This window comes from Natator depressus, chromosome 8 (assembly GCF_965152275.1).
Source record: "Natator depressus isolate rNatDep1 chromosome 8, rNatDep2.hap1, whole genome shotgun sequence".
Lineage (NCBI taxonomy): Eukaryota > Metazoa > Chordata > Testudines > Cheloniidae > Natator > Natator depressus.
The window spans coordinates 85,857,871-85,880,948 of NC_134241.1; the positions used below are offsets into that span (position 1 = coordinate 85,857,871).

Below are 23,078 nucleotides of genomic sequence, written 5' to 3' on the forward strand. Positions count from 1 at the left end.
CACCTTCGTCCCGAGGCCCATCGGGGACATTAGTTGGCGGCTCCTTCACGGAGCTGTGAGCACGGGCGTGTTTTTGACGCGGTTCACCCCCATCCCGGATACTTGCCCTTTTTGCAACGTGAGGGAAACCCTGGCACATTTATATTTAGAGTGTGCCAGGCTGCAGCCCCTTTTCCGGCTCCTCACGAATATTTTATTACGCTTTTGGCTTCTCTTTTCCCCTCACCTTTTTATTTACACACTCCCCATCCGTGGTCCCCACAAAGTCGCAGGATCTCCTGGTTAACCTCCTCCTAGCCCTAGCTAAAACAGCCATTTATAAAACTGGAGAGGGGAGGCTGGCCAATGAAGCGTCCTGCGACTGTAGGGCCGTTTTCCAGTACATTCACATATCCGAGCGGAGTTCCTCTGGGCGGCGTCCACCGACTCCCTTGACGCCTTCGAGGAGCGGTGGGCGCTGTCCGAGGTTCTCTGCTCGGTGATCCTGTCCGGTTCCCTCCATCTGACCCTTTGATTGAGGGGAAGAGCAAGAGGCCCCAGCCCCAGCCGTTGCCGCTGTGGATACCATCATCACTGTCACCTAGGAGGGGTCCTATCACACGTGGGTGTACATCCCCCCCACCCCCAAACCGCCCACCCCACAGCCGTGCCCATCTTGTTGGGCACTCTCAGGAGAGGAATAATCGGTGACACTGGGCGTGGCACTAGGTAACTCAAGGGGGTGGACGACCAGGAGTGTCGAGGAAGCCCCCCCACTCTAGGCCACCAGGTAACTCAGGAGGGTGGAAGACCATGAGTGTCGAGGAAGCCCCCCCGCTCTGGGCCCAGGCTAGCCTGAACGCTTCTCCCTCCTGAAGGCTGCTGTGTCATACCTTGCGTTTGCTTTTGTTTTGTCGCATAGTTTTGCTTTATCCCTTTTGGTGATTTTTTGTAAGTGTTACACAAATAAAATTCTTTTCTGCTTTAAAAAAAAAAATTACTCTCCTGTAGCCATCCGGCCCGACCCTGTCACATGGGGTATTCCTCTTTCACGCTGACACAAGATCATTTTTCTAATCTCCATGTTGAGATTAGAAATGGATGAATACCTCAAGTTGTTGTTTAAAAAAATTGCTTGAAAAAGTACTTTACTCCTATCCCTTTTTGTTTTTGCTTTCTGCAACTATTCTGATGCAGAAATTTGAAAAAAGCACAATTTTGAACTTGTAAATATGAATGTTTATAATAGTTATATTTCTCACTATAATAGAGTTATACTTCCCTAATCATGGGACAAGCAGTGCTTCCTGACTGGGGTGTTCAATCAAAGTAGCTGACGTAGCCTGAATTTTTAATATTGGATATTTACAACAAACTGCTTGTCCCCAGGCCAAGAAAAGCTTGAATGATTGCAAATAAAGAAATTCAGAAATAAAGGTACTAATGGGCAGTTTAGCCTCTCAGTTTGTAACTTCATCATATTCGCTCTGCTCTAGTTGGAATTAAGAAATGTTAATTTAATTGTTTTTCAGGTGATAACATTGGAGGAACGAACGCTAGATTTTTTTTTTTTATTCGCTGATACCCTGTCTTCATTTTATCTAGCCTTTCCCAAGATGAAATTTGCATTTTGTGTGTCTTCCCAGAAATGTTAAACAGCTGTCAAGCTAATGATATATTCATATTTTTTTCACAGCTAGGTGACTTCTATCTAGAACTTCACTGGGATTTTCAAAGTTGGGGTAAGAGCTGTACTACCTATCTTTATGTTCTGGTAGGTGCACAGAAAGGGAATCTGTAGTATCCCCCTAAAATTAGACTTCAGCATTGTTGAAAGAAAAAAATTAAACCCCACGGAGACCCCTCCTTCCTTTTAGATGTTGTGTGCAGAATTTCAAAGCCAATTTGGAATTGAAGCATGGAAAAATAAGCATCCGCTGAGCTACGAAAATTTGTTGAGCAGATGTACATGTAGCAACAACTTGGTATGTTACAAAGTAAATTGTGCTCTGTCTGTCGAGCTGGCACCTGCACCTTTCTGTATAGGTGTGCAGTATCAGAAAGGGCCAGACAGGGAGGGAACTGGGCCTTCCTAGTGTGGTGATGCTGAGGCCTGGTTCACAATGCCTTGATATGGCAGTCAGCCTTTGCCAGGGAAAATAGGAACCAGGAGTATAGCAAGAACTGTATTGTGGTTCCACCACCAATCTCCCACAATGGTGAGCAGCACAGCCTTGAGTGGAGTGCATTCTCTAATGGCTTTCCCTAAACTATCCCATTCTGTTGATCTACGGTTGAGCCCCTCTTTGTGTAAATCCAGTTTCAGAAGAACATCATCCTGGACAGTGCATTTCAGAGCAATTATTCCTCTTCTCAGTAGGTTCAATTGACTCTGCAATTTGTTTTGTGCCTTTATAATGCCACTCAGAACATTCTGGGGCATTTTTAACCATTACCTTTTTTACTGCTGTAAAACAAATGATTTTAAAAATGCAGTCAGTTGTGTTATATCTGTCTTCTCACATATTAATATTATAAGACTGTCCTGATGCCCAGTTTCACTGCTGGTTTAATGTTCACTTGAGGCTTTAGATATAAGTGTAACTAATGGGCATAGTTTTATACTTAAAATACAGCAATATCTGAAGATGGGTGAAATTTGCAGTGTTTTATTAAATGTATATTGCTGAGATACGGTTGCACAAAAGTACTTAGTTATATTTCTTATGTCTTGTTCAGTATTAATACTTTTCTTTTACACATATAGTGCCTTTACTTTCCCGAATTCTGCCTTCCGATGCGTGTAAAATATACAAACAAGGTATAAATATCAGGTAAGTAATATCAGTATTGGTTTGTACTATTGTAAACTTAAGTTATAAAACTAAGTGTTTATTACAGAACTCCAACAGTGCAACTGAAATATCACTTTTGGTAGCGGTTTGAAGACTATAATGGCTCCAGCCTGTAGAGCTTTCCGAAACAGTGTTATGCTTGCATGATTTTGTTTAAAAGGGCGTGGGAGGTGGAAGGAGTTTAAGTTGCACATTGTCCTTTTTAAAAACAAAGAAAACCTGTTTATTTAACAGAATAGAACTGCCTTGCAAATAACTGAGATCTGCATTCTGAGCTAGTTGTAAAGGTTTAGTTCTGTTTAAATTAAAAATTTCTTTATGTAATGGTTAGGTTTCGGGGGTCTGTATGGAAGTGACTCAAACAAGCATTTACAAATATTCGAATATCAAACAGGAGTGGGCTATTATTGTTAACTGTACTTAACTCTATCTTAGGGGTATAATTAGGAGTAATAGGGTAAAATTAAGGGAAGAAATTTAGTCAAGGAAAATCTGTAAATAGAGAGACCTGTTGTATAACAGTGTTTTGTAGGATGTGGGTGAAGCGCATTATAACTTGTCCAGTTTCAAGTGACCAAGCATCAAAGAACACTCTAATGAAAAAAATCTCTTTTGACACAGATATCTGAATAAATCGTCTCCATTTGTTGCCTTTTAGATTCTTTGGGGCCAAATCTAAATTCTTATTTGATTCAATTCTGTAAATGCTTCCAAAGGCAGCTTAGGGTATGTCTACACTACGAAATTAGGTCGAATTTATAGAAGTCGGTTTTTAGAAATCGGTTTTATATATTCGAGTGTGTGTGTCCCCCCCAGAAAATGCTCTAAGTGCATTAACTCGGCGGAGTGCTTCCACAGTACTGAGGCTAGAGTCGACTTCTGGAGCATTGCACTGTGGGTAGCTATCCCACAGTTCCCGCAGTCTCCGCTGCCCATTGGAATTCTGGGTTGAGATCCCAATGCCTGATGGGGTTAAAACATTGTTGCGGGTGGTTCTGGGTACATATCGTCAGGCCCCCATTCCTTCCCTCCCTCCGTGAAAGCAAGGGCAGACAATCGTTTCACGCCTTTTTTCCTCAGTTACTTGTGCAGACGCCATACCACGGCAAGCATGGAGCCCACTCAGCTCACTGTCACCGTATGTTTCCTGGGTGCTGGCAGACGTGGTACTGCATTGCTACACAGCAGCAGCAACCCCACTGCCTTGTGGCAGCAGACGGTGCAATAGGACTGGTAGCCGTCATCGTCATGTCCGAGGTGCTCCTGGTCGCCTGTGTGAGGTCGATCAGGAGCGCCTGGGCAGACATGGGCGCAGGGACTAAATTTGGAGTGACTTGATCAAGTCATTCTCTTTAGTCCTGCAGTCAGTCCTATTGAACCATCTTATGGTGAGCAGGCAGGTGATACGGATTGCTAGCAGTCCTATTGCATCATCTTCTGCCAGGCAGGCAAGAGATGAGGATGGCTAGCAGTCCTATTGTACCATCTTCTGCCGAGCAGCCATGAGATGTGGATGGCATGCAGTCCTTCTGCACCGTCTGCTGCCAGCCAAAGATGTAAAAGATAGATGGAGTGTATCAAAACAAGAAATAGACCAGATTTGTGTTGTACTCATTTGCTTCCCTCGCCTCCCCGCCCCCCGTCTAGGGGACTCATTCCTCTAGGTCACACTGCAGTCACTCACAGAGAAGGTGCAGCGAGGTAAATCTAGCCATGTATCAATCAGAGGCCAGACTAACCTCCTTGTTCCAATAAGAACAATAACTTAGGTGCACCATTTCTTATTGGAACCCTCCGTGAAGTCCTGCCTGAAATACTCCTTGATGTAAAGCCACCCCTTTGTTGATTTTAGCTCCCTGTAAGCCAACCCTGTAAGCCGTGTCGTCAGTCGCCCCTCCCTGCGTCAGAGCAACGATAAACAATCGTGCATCTGAGTTGAGAGTGCTGTCCAGAGCAGTCACAATGGAGCACTCTGGGTTAGCTCCCGGAGGCCAATACCGTCGAATTGTGTCCACAGTACCCCAAATTCGACCCGGCAAGGCCGATTGAAGCGCTAATCCACTTGTCGGGGTGGAGTAAGGAAATCAATTTTAAGAGCCCTTTAAGTCGAAATAAAGGGCTTCATCGTGTGGACAGGTGCAGGTTTACATCGATTTAACGCTGCTAATTTCGACCTAAAGTCCTAGTGTAGACCAGGGCATAGTGTGTTTTTAAAATCTTTGGAATAAGTGTTTTCTGATATTCTTGTCCATTGGAATGCAGCTTTCTGCTCTCCTAGGTGTTAAAGTTGGTTTTCTTAGAAGTCAGCTCAGATGATGCTCTTGACTAACATGTGTTGTAATTACTGAAGTGCTTCTAAAACTTAACTAGACAGTGATAACTATAACTTAAATTCAAATGGTTGGAGAATGAATTTTGGTTAATTTCTTACTGAGTCAGTTCCAGGAACAAATAGTTCAATTGTACCCAACTATTTGTCATGTAACAAATTCATGTCTCAGTGAGTTAAATATATTTTTAAACATTATTTGAATTAAAGCAGATTTCAGATATTCAAAAATGTGACTGCTCTATAAAACACCAATGGGAAACGTTACTATAATTTCAGAGAACAAATGTTCAAATTCTGAGAGGCAAGAGGTAGAAACAAAATGGTTTATAACTCAACTTTTCCAGGACAGCTCTTTAATTAGCTGTAGTATTCTTTGTTGGATTCAAGTGTCTCTTCCTTTTAAGCTCCAAAATCAAAAAAATCAGAATAATAAATTATTCAGAGAAACTGCTGCTCTCTTTAAAGCTTTTAACACAGAAATATGTTCTGACTTTTTAGGTCGGATCTCTCTGAGACCAGCCTGAGTCTCGTCTCTTTGCGCACATTCTAATTGCATTAATGGTAATGGGAGCTGAGAGTGAATCTACACGAGAATACCCTATATTGTCTTGACTTAAAAAGATGAATAAATGGCATAACTGAGTTTAAAAATATAACTTAAGATCTAGTGGCTGTTAGACCAAACAAATCTGGTGGCTTTAGCTGTCTCTAAAATTATGTATTTTGGAGGCAGCCCTCAGGACTTATATCAGGAAACACTTCATGCTCCACTCAACTCTTAATTTGACAGGTCAGTAGAAGTATTCCCTATGCCTATGCTGCTGAAAGTACCAAAAAAAAAAAATTAAAAGGCTAGAAATAGTCTAGCTAAATATGACAAAAACAAGACAGTGCAAAGTTCACGCTGGTCCTTTTCTCAATTTGGGCCAGATCCTGATTCCATTACTTGCAACCTTGCTGCAATCAGTAAACTGTTCAGTAATCCTCACTCACATTGAGTAACATGTATCAGAATGTGGCCACTTATGTTTAGGGAAATTCCTCTCCGTGTATTTGCCAGGTAAAATCAGTCAGTATCCTGATACCATGCAGTTTTGAGGGCAAAAGGATGCAGTGGCAGCTTTTCTTAAAATGTTTTCCATTTGTAATTCTATTGTATTCCTACAATACGAAGGGAAAGCATTATCTTTTGCCATGAAAGTAACACAAATATCCCCTGAACGGTATTTGTAATGTAGGACTAAGTCACATTGAATTCTGTACATTTCACCACATTCATATAATTGAATGCTATACATTTTCCTATGCATTTGTGCCACAACCTGTTAGTTTGCATTTATACAGATATCTTTACTACATTTGGAATTTATTGTATAAGCAAAAAGTAGTAGTTTGTTGCCTATTTGTAGAAGTGAAATTTGCAATAATAACTGTATTAAAACACAATGAAAATGTAGACTTTACTTTGGGGGGAAGTACTTTGGGGAGAAAAAGCAATGCTTTTGGATGCTAATAGAACTCATTTGTATATTTGAACATTTCTGGATAATTCCTTTTGCAAAGGTGCTTTACCATGGGTATATTTCCACAGGCTTGACACAACTCTCATAGACTTTACTGACATGAAGTGCCAACGAGGGGATTTAAGCTTCATTTTCAATGGTGATGCAGCACCCTCTGAATCTTTTGTAGTTTTAGACAACGAACAAAAAGTTTACCAGCGAATACATCATGAGGTGAGCAACTGCATATATAGATGATGTTAGACATGTTACCTTATACCTATGTGTTTTCAGCACTCATGAAATACTTATATTAAATGGGTATTCTCCTAAAAAGTCAGGGTCTGTACCCAACTAGGGTTTAAGTAATACTTAGCAATGAGGTAAGCGTTCTACAAGGAAATCTTGCCGATGACACAATGGTTGGGGGGATGGTAAATAATCAAGAGGACAGGTCACTGACAGAGTGAGCTGCATTGCTTGGGAAGCTGGGCCCAAGCAAACAATGCATTTTTAATATAGCCAAATGTAAGGTCATACATGCAGGAACAAAGAATATAGGCCATGCTTACAGGATGGGGACATGCTATCTTGGGAAGCCTTAACTCTGAAAGATGTGAGGATCGTGGTGAATAATCAGCCAGACATGCCATGAGCTCTCAATGTGACACTGGTCAAAAGAGTGAGTGGGATCCTTAGAAATATAAACAGGGGACTCTCAAGTGGGAATAGAGGTTATATTGCCTCTGTTTTTGGTACAGGTGCAACTGCTGCTGGAATACTGTGTCCAGTTCTGGTGTTCCCAGTTCAAGAAGGATGTTGATAAATTGAAGAGGGTTTGGAGAAGGGCCACGAGAATGATTAAAGAATTAGAAAACATGCCTTATAGTTATAGACTCAAAGCACTCAATCTGTTTAGCTAAACAAATAGAAGGTTAAAGGGTGACTTGAGCGGTCTATAAGTATCTACATGGGGAACCAAGATATGATAATGGGACTCCTAAGTCTAGCAGACAAACAAGATACAATGGCTGGAAGTTGAAGGTAGAAAAATTCAGACGAGAAATAAGGGGTAGATTATTAACAGTGAATGTAATTTAACTGTTGGAACAATTTACCAAGATGGTGGATTCTCCATCATTACACTGTCCTTTTTAAATCAAGATGTTTTTTCTAAAATACGTGCTTTTATTTAAATTGGAATTAATTCAGGAAGTCCTATGGCTTGTGTTATGCAGGCGGTCATGTGTCCAACTAGGTAGATCAGTGGTTCTCAAAGTTTTATACCCCTTAAATTTTGACCCCTTTCACATAGCAAGCCTCTGAGTGTGACCCCCCCCCTTATAAATTAAAAACACTTTTTTAAATATATTTAATATCATTATAAATGCTGGAGACAAAGCAGGGTTTGGGTCGGAGGCTGACAGTTCGTGACCGCCCCTCCCCCCCCAAGTAATAACATTGTGATCCCCTGAGGGGTCCCAAGCCCCAGTTTGAGAACCCCTGGACTAGATGATCACAATGGTATCTTCTGGCCTTTATAACCTATGAACCTGTTTAGGCATTGTATGTAGCAAACAATCTGCATCAGCACAAAGTATGCGAAATACTGGATACTTTTAAGCCTCTTGAAGCAAAGACTTTAAGCTGCTGTTTACATGGATAGTGATGTAAAATCAACAAAATGGGGCAAGGTGCTTTCAAATAATAACTTTAAAGCTTCTTAACTGATTTTAGACAGCTATCTGTCCCTTTCCACAGAAACAGGGAAAAATTGGAGCAGAGTTGTAAACGTATCGTCACATCAACCACTGAAGTTAGGGACTAGTGATGCTGTTTGGGGTCCCCCCCCCAGTATCAGACAAACTGTGTTCAAATCTGTTTTTTCCATTGGTGGTATAGTAATGTTAAACTAGTTGAGACTGTACCCGTACACTGAATTATTAGTACATTTGGCTGGCACAGTTTTAGACCATGTGCCTCCTTCCGTAATACCAATTGTATAAGGTACTACAATGCCAATGTTATAAGACATTTTTTGAATAATTCTAATAAAATAACTAGTTCTTGAAGCATCCGTAATTTTCTGCGGGAGAAAAATTGTCCAATTAAAGTATAAGGCTTATTCATGTACAGTCTGCTTGTAAAAAATGAGAAAGTTTAAAATAATCAGTAAGTACTGTTCAGTATTTTAGGATTTCTTTTGTTCCAGGAATCTGAGATGGAAACGGAGGAGGAAGTTGACATTTTAATGAGCAGTGATATTTATTCAGCAACATTATCAACCAAATCAATTACCTTCACGCGTGCCCAAACAGGATGGCTTTTCAGAGAAGACAAAACAGTAAGTCTGAACAGAGCCTCTCTGTCTTATCCAGCCCTTTCTTTGTTACTGTGCTCAAAATAGCACTGGCAGACGGTGTTAATGCAAAAGAGGAGAGTAAGGAGTGTTTATTTGTCTTCAGCATTTTTATCATGTTAAATCTCACCTCTCTTTGAATTGTAAGCCATGGAGGAAGAGGGTTTTTTTAAGTTCATGGTTGAAGCAGAGTCTGTGCCAGACAGTGCAGGCAGTGTAAGAAGCGTAGTAAAAGGATCTTGGACCCATTGTGAAGAGACAGGAAAGGAGACAGAAAAGTGCAGTATTCCACAGTAGTAGTAGGGAGTGAACAAGAGATTATGAAGACCTGAAGTCTGAAGTAGAGGAGTAGGCAAATTTAAGATCTTGTAATGAAGACTTGAGAATGAAGATGTTTAAACATGTTGCTATAGCTTGGACAGAATCAGTTTATAGATGCCACAGTAATAGTTGACATATTAAAACATTAGATAGAAACCAAAACCATGGCAGAAAGTATATTAATTCCTTTTCAGAGGATGGGATGAAGAGAAGTCATAGCGGTTATTGTTCAGGCACTCCTTTTATTATCTCTGGCTAATGAAAACACTTCAACTTAAAAACTCCCAAGGGCCATTTCTGATAGCTGACAGCATTTGCTAGGTCCCTTGTCAAACCACTCCCCTCTTGCCAGCATGCAGTTTTCAGCCAGTCATTGCTTCATCTAGTTCTCCTACCAGCTCCCCATTCAGGGCAGGCAAGATGAAAGGTGAGGCAATAATCAGCTGACCTAGGTGCTCTGCCCATGCCTCTGACATTCCAGATCCCAGACAGCAAAGGCAGATACAAAGATTATGCAAGAATAGAACTTTATTAAATTTTTTTTAAAGCATACAGTGTAAAAATCCCATGGGGATTCACCTGAAAAATGCAACAGTTAAAAGTCAGCTTAGTCAGCAGGCACTTCAGATACCCAGTGCTCTTTGGTGCACCAACTTTAACTGTGCTCTGGCTGATCATTTTTGAAGAAACACCTGCTAATTTGGAACTCTGGGTAGAAATTGAGCTCAATACACTTTATGCCCCTGTGTCTTCTGATTCCACCAAAATCTACACTAGACTGCACCATTGTCAGGTACAAACACAAAATACAGCTCACTGTATTTGCACTTTGCCAAGATACATTTAGAGCTTGCAGAAATCTACATTAATTTTAATTAACCAGGGGGAAAAACCCCAAACTCTCCAATTGTTATTGCTCTTACAGCTGTAAACCCTGTGAAAATACAGAATGCCAGTACCTTATACTTGTTCAGGTTTGGTCATCTCCAAGAGGATGAAGCAGAGATAGAATAGGCCCCCAAAATATCAACAGTGGTCAGAAAGATGGGGTTGGGGATTTACCTGTGATATTGGAGATGACCTACTCGAGGATTATTTAGTGCAGAAAGGCAGTTTGGGAGGGATGAGGCTAAAATATGGGAAATAAGGCCCTGATCCTACAAGCTTCTTTATGTTCCATTGAACACAGGAGGTGGTACTTAGCATTTCCTAAGATCAGGCCCTGAGGAATTATAAACAATTAAAGGAGTTAACAAAAATTGTGTGGGGCTACTATTTCTTATCTCATTCTATAAGAGTAGAGACATTCAAAGCTGTAAAGTAGAAAGTAATGCCATTTATAATTTTAAATTACTAAGCTGCATACAGTAATACCAAGAGTAATGGCAAATAATTTAGCAGTGGTTTTTTAAAGGATTAAATAAACTAACACTTCCTGCTATTCAACCTAGACACATGGAGAATCCAACCTGTCTGTGAGGTACTAGCGCTCACTTGTAAGGGAATGAAAGGAATGTTTTTCCTCCTTAGGTATAGATATACTGCCAGTTGTCTTCCTGTGTGGGGTAAGATTTTTGCCTTCTTTTGAAGCATTAGGTGATGTCACTCAAAAGTTAGCTCATATCTGAACATGTTCTTATAACTTACTTTTCCATTTTATATGCAAAAAATAAGTTCTGTATAAAATATCAATTGACACAGTCAGCCGTTCTAGAACGTACCAGGCACAGAAGAAAAACCATGTTTCCCCTTGCCATCTTCAGATTTGCTCTTTGGGAAATGCTGACATAAATAGATGTTTCTTGCTAACGTAAGTTTTTATCCCCAAAGAAATCCTTGCAAGGGCAACCAGTGTTTCTGCTGCACTTGCATTTACATTGTTGGAGATATTCAGTGTTAATGCAAGTGCTCTGTCTGTACAGGTGACTTAAAGAATAACATTCATTCTTATGTACTTACTTTTATTTCCTTTCATGTAATAGTCGTTTTAGTCTTTGAATATTCCTGTTTTAAGTTATTTTACCATAGCTTTTGAGTTCATTAATTCAAATATCTATCTTACAGGAAAGAGTAGGAAACTTCTTGGCAGACTTCTACTTGGTCAATGGACTTGTTTTAGAATCTAGGAAAAGAAGAGAACATCTCAGTGAGGAGGATATTCTTCGAAATAAGGCCATCATGGAAAGCCTGAGTAAAGGTGGTAACTTGATGGAACAAAATTTTGAGGTATAGTTAGCTTATCATCTGTATAAATCTTAGTTTAAAACATCTGAACTGGTTTATAACTCTAATCAATATGGTCTTTCCCCTGTTAAATTCCTTCTGATTATACTGAATATTTCAGTGAGTGATCCCTTGATCTTTCATGATGGCTTTTACAATAAGGTGGAGTTCTTTCTAGCTGACTGAATCAGAATATTTTCATTTTCTGTTTGGCAGGATTTTTTGGTTCTAGTTTAGAATGTTGCTTTGAAGGTCGTCATTTTGTTAGTGCTGTTCCCCTCTAGAGCACTTTATAGAGGTGGCAGGCAGATTTTATCCAAGACCTGGTTTCTGGATGGTTCCTTTTTTAAGTACCTTATCAGGCCAATTGGTTAGAGCTTTGGGCAGGATTAGCCTTAAAATGTAGTTTTCCTCTTTCCTTCATGAACTGGGAAATGATTCACCAAATAGTTAGAACCACTGACTTACAGTCTTCGCACTATCCTAAATGTTTGAATGTACTTTTTTGTGTTTTTAGTCTTTGTCTCACAATTTTCAGGTAAACTTTATGCATTCCAACTTTTGTGGCCTACACTCTTTGGTAAAATGTGGTAATATAAGGAAGGCATGGATATCACTTTACTATCTTTGAGTTAATTGTAGTTACTTTCAATAGATAGCAAATATTTCATTGATCATAATGTAAAGAAAGCAAACTGCTACATGAAGTCAAAGCATGAGGAGTTCAACTATGTGGTGAATTGATTTAATATTTTCTCTTTGTCGAGTTTTTTGTGTGTTAAAATCATCCAGCATAAAATGACTGCAGGGATGTTATGCTTGTGGGGAGGCAGTGGAGGTGGGGGAGCATTGGAATTACTTGATGTTACTAATGTCTAACTCGTCACAGTGGACTTGCTGCTTGGGGGATTTATTAGAGCAGCCAAGCAACTTACTATTTTTACATGGATAGTGAGTTCAATCTTAGTAAGGAAGGACTGTGCAGTTGTGCCAGGTTGTGCAATTATATGGGTGTCTTTCTGGACCGCAGTGTTTCAGAGAATAGGATTCTAGTACATTTTGACTTGTGTGCTAAGAATATAGAGCCAGGATTTTTTTTTTTTTAATGTTTAACATCAGACACCTGTTTCTGAAAATCTTGCCAGTAGATCTATAAATACTGGGTTTTGAGAATTTACTATGAATTTTAAAACCTTTCCCTAACTTAATAATTGTACATTCAGTTTCTGAATACATATGGTAATGGAGAGTAGCATCCCTCCACCATCATCCTGGAACAGGGATCCACAAGCAATGTTTTAGCAAGCTTCAGGCATGTCCAATTTCCATTGGAAGAGATTAACTTCAGTAGATGGAAAGCTCTCAAATCCTACAATAAATGTGGTAATTTATTTATTTGGAATTAATGACACTTTTTTACATTTTCACTAGTTTTCTATTGCTTTAACAGGCACTTACATTGGTGAGAATAGGTGATTTTTAAAGCATAAACACAGTAGAACTGATCTCGGAATAGATTTACCTTCTAAAATCAGCCAGACAGTAATCCATCTAATCCAGAGGTGGGCAAACTATGGCCCGTGGGCCACATCCGGCCTATGGGACTGTCCTGCCCGGCCCCTGAGCTCCTGGCCCTGGAAGGTCGCCCCCGGCCCCTCCCCCGCAGCCTCACCTCGCCGCGCTGGCAGCGCAATGCTCTGGGCAGCAGGAGGGGCGAGCTCCTGGGGCAGCACAGCTGCAGAGCCTGGCCTGACCCGGTGCTCTGTGCTGCATGGCGCAGCTGCTCCTCCTGGTGCAGCTGTGCTGCCAGCCACCGGTGCTCGGGGGGGGGGGGGGGGTTGGATAGAGGGCAGGGGCGTGGATAGGGGTCGGCGTGGTCGGAGGGCGGGGAACAGGGGGGTTGAATGGGGGCAGGGGTCCGGGGTGGCGGCAGTCAGGAAGGAGAGGAGGGGTTGGATGGGGGGCAGTCAGGGGACAGGGAGTGGGGGGTGGATGGGGCACGGGTTGGAGGGGGCAGTCAGGAAGGAACGGGGGGTTGGATGGGGTGGTGGGGGGCAGTTAGGGGTAGAGGGTCCGGGGGTGGTCAGGGGACCGAGAGCGGGGGGGGAGTGGATGGGGCAGGGGTTCCAGGGGGGCCATCAGTGAACGGGGAGGGGGGTTGGATGGGGCAGGAGTCCCAGGGGGCTGTCAGGGGGCGAGAAGCAAGGAGGTCGGATAGGGGGCGGGGGCTGGGCCATGCCTGGCTGTTTGTTTGGGGAGGCACAGCCTCCCCTAGCCAGCCCTCCATACAATTTCAGAAGCCCAATGCGGCTCTCAGGCCAAAAAGTTTGCCCGCCCCTGATGTAACCTGACACTTGAGTGCTACCATAAAACATTGGGCAAGCATTCTGGATTCCTAATTAAAGTCCTAGTGTGGTGTGTGTAATGATGTTTTATGGTATTAAATAGACACTTTTTTTTGCTAATGGAAATGACCTAGTTTGGTAATGTTATCTGCTTCGGTCTACTAAGTAAATGACCCTTGCAAGCCAAGCTTGAAGTTCATTTGCAGGACAGTGTTGAACGCTGATCTCGAAATATGCTTGGATGAGTAGAGAAAATGGTTACTCACCTTCTCATAACTGTTGTTCTTCGAGATGTGTTGTTCACATCCATTCCAATAAGGTGTGTGCATGCCATGTGTATGGTCATCGAAAAGTTTTCCCTTAACAGCTCTGTCGGGTCGGCTATGGAGCCCCCTGGAGTGGCGTCTTCATGGCACTCAATAAATGACCCTGCCGACCTGACCCCCCTTCGGTTCCTTCTTGCCGGCTACTCCGACAGAGGGGAAGGAGGGTGGGTATTGGAATAGACGTGAACAACACATTTAGAAGAACAACAGTTACAAGAAGGTGAGTAACCGTTTTTCTTCTTCGAGTGCTTGTTCACGTTGATTCCAATCAGGTGACTCCCAAGTGCTACCCTGGAGGTGGGGTCGGAGTGAAGGAATAGTTGATTGGAGCACCGTCCTGCCGAATGCTGCATCATCTGTCATGCTGGGTGATAGCATAGTGAGAAGTAAACATATGCACCAATGACCAAGTTTCTGCCCTGCAGATCTCTTGTATCGGGACCTGGGCCAGAAACGCAGCTGATGAGGCTTGTGCCCTTGTGGAATGTGCCGTAAGAGTAGGGACTGGGACCTTGGCTAACTCGTAACATGTGCGGATGCAGGATGTGATCCAGGAAGATAGTCTTTGAGATGAGACCGGGAGTCCTTTCATCTGGTCTGCTACAGTCATGAACAGTTGGTTCGACTTCCTGAACGGTTTCGTGTGCTTGATGTAGAATGCTAGCGCTTGCCGAACATCCGGTGACTGCAGCCTCTGCTCTTGGGTACTGGTGTGAGGCTTAGGATAGAAGACAGTTAGAAAAATGTCTTGACCAGTGTGGAATTGTGACACTACTTTGGGGAGGAAGGCTGGGTGAGGCCTGAGCTACACCATGTCCTTGTGAAAGATCATGTAGGGTGAGCCGGAGGTCAGAGCCTTTAATTTGGACACCTGCCTGGCTGATGTGATGGGGACCAGGCAGGCCACCTTCCACAACAAATAGAGCAGGAAGCAAATTGCCAGCAGTTCAAAAGGGGGCCCCATGAGCCAGGATAAGGTCCCACGCAGGAACCGGTCCCTTAATCTGTGGATATAGGTGTGCCAAGCCCTTAAGGAAACGTCCTATTATGGGGTTGGCGAACATGGAGCATCCAGACATTCCCGGGTGGAAGGCTGAGATAGCAGCAAGGTGCACCTTGATGGATGCTGCAGGTAGGTTCTGCTGTTTGAGATGCAGAAGGTACTCCAGGATGAGTGGTATAGACTGGAGTGGAGGTGTGTGTTGCTGGGCACACCAGTAAGTGAATCTCTTCCAGTTGGCTAGATAAGTGGCCCTAGTGGAAGGTTTCCTGCTGCCAAGAACCACCTCCTTTACTAGGAGCTCCATGGGGTTTAACCATGAAGCTTCCAGGCTGTGAGGTGGAGGGATTGGAGGTCTGGGTGGTGGAGGCAACCGTGGTCTTGAGTGATCAGATCAGGGCAGAGTGGTAGAATGATCGTGGTGTCCACTGACAGCTCCAGAAGCGTGGTGTACCAATATTGATGGGACCATGCTGGGGCCAGCAGAATCACCTCCGGTTTGTCCCTGTGGATCTTGAGCAGCACCTTGTGTATGAGTGGGACCGGTGGGAAGGCATACATGAGGTGGTCTCCCCAAGGTAGCAGAAACGCATCCGTGATTGAACCCGGGCTGTGTTTCTGGAAGAAGCAGAACAGAAGTCACTTCTTATTGCTCCGGGTGGCGAATGGGTCAACCTGGGGAAATTCCCATCTTTGGAAGATGGAATGAAGAACATCTGGACCATTTGTGGTTGCAGAACGATCTGCTGAGGTGATCCAGGAGTGCAGAACAAGCTAGTGGGAGATCATTCACCTGGAGGCATCCTGAGTGGGCTATGCAGAACTCCCATAGTTGAAGGGCTTCTTGACATGTGGGGGAGAACGGGTTCCACCCTGTTTGTTTGTTTGTACAATACAGCAGAGGTGTTGTCCATCATCGCTGCAACGCTTTGGCCTTGTAGCTGGGACTGGAAAGTTTGGCACGCCAGTTGCACTGCTCTGAGCTCCCTGATATTGATATGAAGGGGAGCTCGTCCTGCGACCACAGGCCCTGTATTCAGAGATCTCCCAGGTGTGCCCCCCAACCTAGATCTGACGCGTCCGTTCCTAGGGACAAGGAAGGCAGTGCACTGTTGAAGGGGACACCATCTGAGGGTTGAGCCACCACTGTAGGGACTCGAGTATGTGTCCTGGCACCATCACTACTGAGTCCAGCTGGTCGTGCCCCAGTCGGTATATCTGGGCAAGCCATGCTTGAAGGGGTCTGAGCCTCATTCTGGCATGCCTGACTATGTATGTGCAGGAGACTCAGGCATCCCCTTGCGGTAGTGGTCGGGTACCACCTGAGGCTTTGAATAATTTCTGTCATGGCCTGGAAACAGGTCTCTGGCAGGAATGCACTTGCCTGTACCGAATCCAATACCGCTCTGATGAATTCTGTTTCTTTGGGTCGGTGATAAGATTGACTTGCTCACATTGATGAGGATTCCTAATCTCTGGAAAGTGGACCTGACCAATCGTGCATGAGACTCTACCTGCTGTCTGGTACGGCCCCTGAGCAGCTAGTCATCTAGGTATGGGTATACCTGCATCTGCCTCCTCCGGAGAAAGGCTGCTAGACCGACATGCACTTGGTGAATATTCGGGGGGCTGTCGACAGACCGAATGGGAAGACCGTGAACTGATAGTGTTTGTGGTTGAGCGCAAACTGGAGAAAATATCTGCGTGCAGGTTGAATGGCTATGTGAAAGACGTGTCTTTCAAGTCAAGGGCGGCATACCAGTCTCCCGGAACCAGGGAAGGGAGACCATGCGGAACTTCAACTTCACCATGAACTGGTTGAGTCCTTGCAGGTCTAAAATGGGTCTGAGACCCCCCTTTGCCTTGGGAATTAGGAAATAACGAGAGTAGAAACCCTTGCCCCTTAGCTCCTGAGGAACCTCTTCCACTGCCCATATGGCGAGGAGCAATTGCACCTCCTGCATAAGGAGTTGCTCATGAGAGGGGTCCCTGAAGAGGGACGGGGAAGGGAGTTGGGAGGGAGAGGAGGAGCAGAATTGGAGAGAATAACGAAGAACCCAGCAGTCCAATGTTGTTTGGGACCAAGCACGGTGGAAGTGGGATAGACAATTCAGAAAACATGGGTAAGGGTCCGGTGGTGTGGCACGTGCACCGTCCTCAGGCACATCTTCAAAAGGCCTGTTTAGAGTCTGATGAAGGCTTAGACTGGCCATGACCTTGCCCCAAAGGGGGGTTGGAAGGTTTCCGCCTGCCATTCCTGCCCCTTCGTCTATAAAAATCCTGCCTCGGCCAAGGAGGGTATGAGTGTTGTTGTTTTGGTTGGTTCTTAAAGTGTTTGCATTGGGTTGCCAGCGTATGCATTCCCAATGACTTCATGGTCGCCCTGGAGTCTTTCAGGCTGTGCAGCTTACAGTCTGTCTGCTCCGAAAGGAGCCCCAGGCCCTCAAAGTAAAGGTCCTGCAGTGTTTGCTGCATTTCTGGGGGTAGCCCAGATGCTTGAAGGCATGATGTTCTCCTCATGGCTGTGCTGGAGGAGAGGATACGGGTGGCCGAATCCGAGTCTAGGGAAGCCTGCAGAGGGGTCCACGCTACCGCCTTCCCTTCCTCCTATGATGGCGGAGAATTCAGTCCTAGAATTCGCAGGGATCAGTTCTTTGAACTTCAACATGGAGGACCATGAATTGAAGTTATACCTACTGAGGATAGCTTGCTGGTTAGCTATCCTCAGCTGGAGGCCCGCAGTGGCGTAGACCTTTCTACCAAATTGGTCCATCCTTTTTGCCTCCTTAGATCTGGGGGCTGGTCCTTGCTGTCCCTGACATTCTTTCTCATTAACCGCTGACACAACCAGAGAGCATGGCTGCAGGTGTGAGAATAAGTATTCATAGCCCTGAAGGGACAAAGTATTTGTGCTCCACACTTTTGGCAGTCAGTGGAATTTAGGCCGGGGTCTGCCATAGGGTCTTTATATTGTTTTGAGCAGTTTTGATCAAAGGCAGAGCTACCCGTGATGGACGTTCGGGAGTGAGAGTATCCACCATGGGGTCCTCAGCCTCGACCACCTCCTCTGTTTGCAACCCCAAGTTGCGGGCAGTCGACCTAAGGAGGTCCTAATGTGCCCTATGGTCAATCGGAGGAAGGCCCGAAGCTGATGCCCCTGCCACAGCTTCATCAGGGGAAGAAGATGAGGTGGCCAGAGGGGGTACTGGGTCTTCCTGCTCCTCCGGGTCCCTGACCTCCTCTTGGTCGGTGCAAGCCCCTGGGACGCTGTAGCCTGACTCTGTGGCTGGTTCCGTGTTGGGGTCGCCTCTGCCAGGACTGGAGCCTGAAGGGATAGTTGGGACAGAGTGGCCTCGGATCCCCGAGGCATAGGCCTGTCCCTAGGAGTGTCGGGTGGCCGGTGTTCCGATGCTACTGATCTTGACCCCCTTGAAAAGGTACCCTGGGCCTGATGGTAACCCAGGGGGCCATTGTGGCTGCCAGGCTGGTGGTTCCCTCCTTCATTGCCTCTCGGACCTATGTCGAATGCGCCTCGAGTAGTACAAGTCGGCATCAGACTCAGAGGAAGCAGATCCCAATTGTGAGGACCACGGCAGTGCAGAGGGCCCATGCACCGACGGCTGGTGCCGTGACAAGGTGGGGGACTGGTGCTGGGACAATCTCACTGGGGACCTGTGCCTGGGATCCGGCAATGGGGACCAGTAGTGGGTATCTGGTGCTGGTTATTGAGGATGAAGGCCCGGTGCCATGGGTCAGTGCCGGTCCTCTGCTAGCGCCAGGGATCAGTGCCGGGAGGGGGAACTTATCTCCTTGTTTTACCAGCTCTTGGAATCCCAAACAATTCTTTATGCAGTATATTCTTGACGTACAGGAATCTCTCCTCAATGTCGTTTTTTAAAGTTAAAGTCTTTGGATTATTTTTAAGAATATCCTATGATAGCATTGTCCAAACATCTAGTTTAAAGGGTACTTTTTATTTTCAAGAGGAAAAGGTGTATTATGAGAACAATCAGCATAAAGATTTTATTTGTAGTATACATTAGCCATAATTTCCATCAGTCTCTTCTTTCCTGTTACTTGTCATCCTGATGTTCGTGATTATTGCAGCACTAAAATAGCAGACTTCTGTGTGAATTAATGCTTGGAGCCAAGTGTCCACATGCAAAGTTAAAAATCATGGGAGAGAAGAGCAGGAGGTTGGAGATATTAGGTGAAACGGTTAAACTTGGCTAGCTTCATACTGGATGGGGTGAAGTGATGCGTTTTATAGACTGAAAAGTGAAATTTTATCTTTTGAGCAATATAGTACCATGCAATAACTTAATATTTTACAGCTAGTGACCACTTGTTTTTCCTTAACAGCCTGTCAGACGACAGTCCCTTACTCCACCTCCACCCAACACAATTACATGGGAAGAATACATATCTGCTGAAAATGGAAAGTAAGTATATCAGTTTCTTTTAAAGACAAGGAGTCTTTAGCTGTAGATACTTTCCTTCTTTAGCTTACATTTTTACAGCTCCATAGCATCTGTATTTTTCTTGCCTTGGACTGTAAAACACACTTTTCACAAGGCTGGCATGAGTAAAAAATGGGGTTGTGTAGCAGGAAAGATATAAATAATTTGACAATATAATCTTGCACTGCAATCAACTGAAAATATAGCAATATTTTGTAAGATTGTGGTCTACTTGATATCTGAAGCCTAAACTTTAAACACTTAAAAGATTAAGCTCTGTGTTTAACACATTTTAGTAAAGCTTTCTATGTACAACAATCCTATTTATGCTTAAGGTAGAATCAAATTAATTGCTAGCACCAATTAATAGACCTTAGTTTTGACTTCAGGCAAGATGTAATAAATAGCTTATGACCAAACCCATTATTTACATCCAGAAGCACACATTTTCTGAAACAATGTGTGAAACTGCTCAGTAGCAGCCATGTTTTGTGTAAAATGCAGTCCTCATCTAACACCATAGTTAGCTACTTGTTGCCTCTTATACTAGTTAACTGTAGTTTAGATTGTGTAAATTCAGCAGCTGAGTAAAAAATTTTTTTCCTAGGATTAGACTTTCCATAATTTGATGTTTGAGCACCCAAAAGTGTCCTAGTTGCTTCACAAAAACCAGTAAAGATGCAGACCTTGTTCCAAAGAGCTCACAATACATATTCAGATGTTAGAAGAAGAACAGTAAGGGTGATATACAGAGCAAGGTTTACAATATGGGATCATTCAATAAGACATGAACATCTTGATTTTGTTTAGGTATTAACTGATCTACATATAGAGGTGTAGCAGAAGTAAGTATATAAGGAAGGATGTGAATAATTGCACACACACTTATCTATTAATATGGGGAAAGAAAATGATTAAACGTTAGATTTTTTTTTTTTTTGCTTATTCCAAACATAAATCATGTGTTCAAAAGTACAAACGTGAGAGGATATGAATGTCTAGTCTGTATTTCCAATGAATATAAATTAAAGATAGAAAAGGCCTGTTACTTTCTATCTGTCCTGTTCCAGTACAAAATTGTGTCCTATGTTGTGTTCTCCAGTGTTTCATCCATTCTGTTTTTAAACGACTACCGCAAAAGAACTTCCATGGCTTCTGTTGTGAGCCCATTGTACAGTCTGATGGATCTCATAGCAGGAATCTTATATTCTGTCTAAACTCTTCCTGTCCCAAGTTCATTATGGCATTTCTTGTTTATACTTCCATGGACAACCCTAAACACTTTCCCATACCATCTTGGCTGGTTTTCATGTCTTCCCCCATAGTTCTCATTTAGCACAACCTATCCATATTCAGCTATTTTAATTTTTTTTTTTCATGTCAGCTACTTAATCGTTTTTGTTGCTTTTCTGTGAATTCCCCAGAACTTGTGGTAAGCTAAATTAAGATGCCGTCCTTTTCTCTCCTAGGTGCAACTCTTATTTCATATTAATTCTCTTAAACATAAATAATGTTTTTCACATCTTAACTCTTTTTAAGGTCTGACTTATTTATTTCATAAAAGCAAACATCCCATTGACGAGTGTTTTTAACTGTTTGTTTGTTTGTTTGTTTAAAGAGCTCCTCACTTGGGTAGAGAGCTGGTGTGCAAAGAAAGCAAGAAAACATTTAAAGCCACAATAGCCATGAGCCAGGAATTTCCCTTGGGAATTGAATCGTAAGTCAGAGTTGTCTGTAAACATTCATATGTGGTGGAATTAAACAGTTACGTTACCTGTATTGCAACTGTTTTTTGAGATGTGGATGCAGACATGTATTCCACTCAGGTGTATGCACATTTATTTTCCTGATTCTTTCCCCGTTAATGTCATTGACTTCTTGTACTGCCTCTTGGACAAGGAAACAGGAATGGTTTATGCTATCAGCAGCAGTTTGACTCATTCTCTCAAACTTTCGCTCAGAAATCCACAGTGGAGTGAGTTAGCTCTTCTAAAACGACAGATATTTGTACAAAGCAATGATCAGTGAATATGGAAAAATATTAATGGGATGAAACCCAAATCTGTAAATAGCCTTTACCTTTTCCAGATTGGTCCATACTGCCCACACGCCGCCCCTCACTTCTCCCCACTTTCTGCAGCTTCAGGTTTTTTTAGCAGCTGATATTGAATACAGGTAGTGAGACAATAATGGGTGAAAGCTAAGGATTTAAGCTTTGTGATAGTTTAAAGCTTAGGTTCCTAGTTCTAGGTCTCCATATAAATGATGCCAGATTAATGTTAGAATTCAACTTTTGAAGTGTTGGGAGAAGGGAAGAATAGTAATTGGCAACATGATTTTAAGATCCAATTTCTCATGATTCACCAAGGCTAGAAACAAAAGCTTTCATACCCACTTTATAACATGCCATATGTTAAGATGTGGATTACTAGAAATTGGACTTTAAAACTGTCACTAAGACTAAGTCAAAGCAGCAATGCTCTGTCATCACAGGAGTGATGGGTGTGTGGTGCGTGTGTGTGTGTGTGTGTGTGTATATATATAATAGAACTTAGAGCACTAATTTTCAGTCCCTTAACTTTTAGTTACTTATCCATTGCATCAGTTTAAATTTTCTTGGAACAAAAATTAAGCTGGCAAAAGTGAAGAGCTTCTAATAAAAATGCACTGTCCTTTTCAGATTATTGAATGTTTTAGAAGTAATTGCACCCTTCAAGCACTTTAACAAACTTAGAGAATTCGTTCAGATGAAGCTTCCACCAGGCTTTCCTGTAAAGCTAGGTAAGGTGACTTTCAGCTTCTGTTAAGATCCTCCATTCCCAAGAAGTGGAGGTGTTTAATTGAAATGACTACATTTGTGTAAAACTGTTGATTTTTGGTTATATAAAGGAAACTTAATTCTCTGCTACAATGGGCTGCCACAGTGTTTAGAGGAGTATAGTCTAGTCCTTGGTGAATGGAAGAAACAGAATCCTATTAGATTAGTGAAAGACTGAGGAATATTTATAGCTTGGATTAGAAGAGTCAACAACCAAGAAGTCACTTGTTTTACTAGTCACTAAAGGGCCTGATCAAACAGTGGAAGCTCCAGATTATAAAAAATTACCCTTTCCTAGTGCTGGGGCTCATTCTGAAGTGAAGACTGCATGGTGTGGTGCTCCCAGGGAAGCTGCAGATCACTTGAATTGAGGGATGACCTTGTCCTTGAGTAAAGGAATACACTTTTGTTAATGTTCGTCCTGTGAAAATTCTAATTCTAATCAGGACTGTTGCCAGGACCCCTAACCCTACATCCTCATATGGCTGATTTTTTTTTCCTCTTCAAGGATTGTTCAGAATATATTCCACATTTACTATTTCTTGCACCCCGTGATTG

The 23,078-nt window shown here is 43.1% G+C and overlaps 1 protein-coding gene across 1 annotated transcript in view; it reads left to right on the forward strand.

Annotated features, from left to right (window-relative positions):
• ANKRD13C (ankyrin repeat domain 13C) overlaps positions 1–23,078 on the forward strand; it is a 53,556-nt gene that overhangs the window by 25,251 nt on the left and 5,227 nt on the right. The window contains exons 5-12 of the mRNA XM_074961540.1: positions 1,676–1,721; positions 2,747–2,813; positions 6,758–6,902; positions 8,881–9,012; positions 11,413–11,574; positions 19,605–19,684; positions 21,321–21,419; positions 22,383–22,483. Of these exons, the coding sequence (XP_074817641.1) occupies positions 1,676–1,721; positions 2,747–2,813; positions 6,758–6,902; positions 8,881–9,012; positions 11,413–11,574; positions 19,605–19,684; positions 21,321–21,419; positions 22,383–22,483 (832 nt within the window). The remainder of the gene's footprint in view (positions 1–1,675; positions 1,722–2,746; positions 2,814–6,757; positions 6,903–8,880; positions 9,013–11,412; positions 11,575–19,604; positions 19,685–21,320; positions 21,420–22,382; positions 22,484–23,078) is intronic.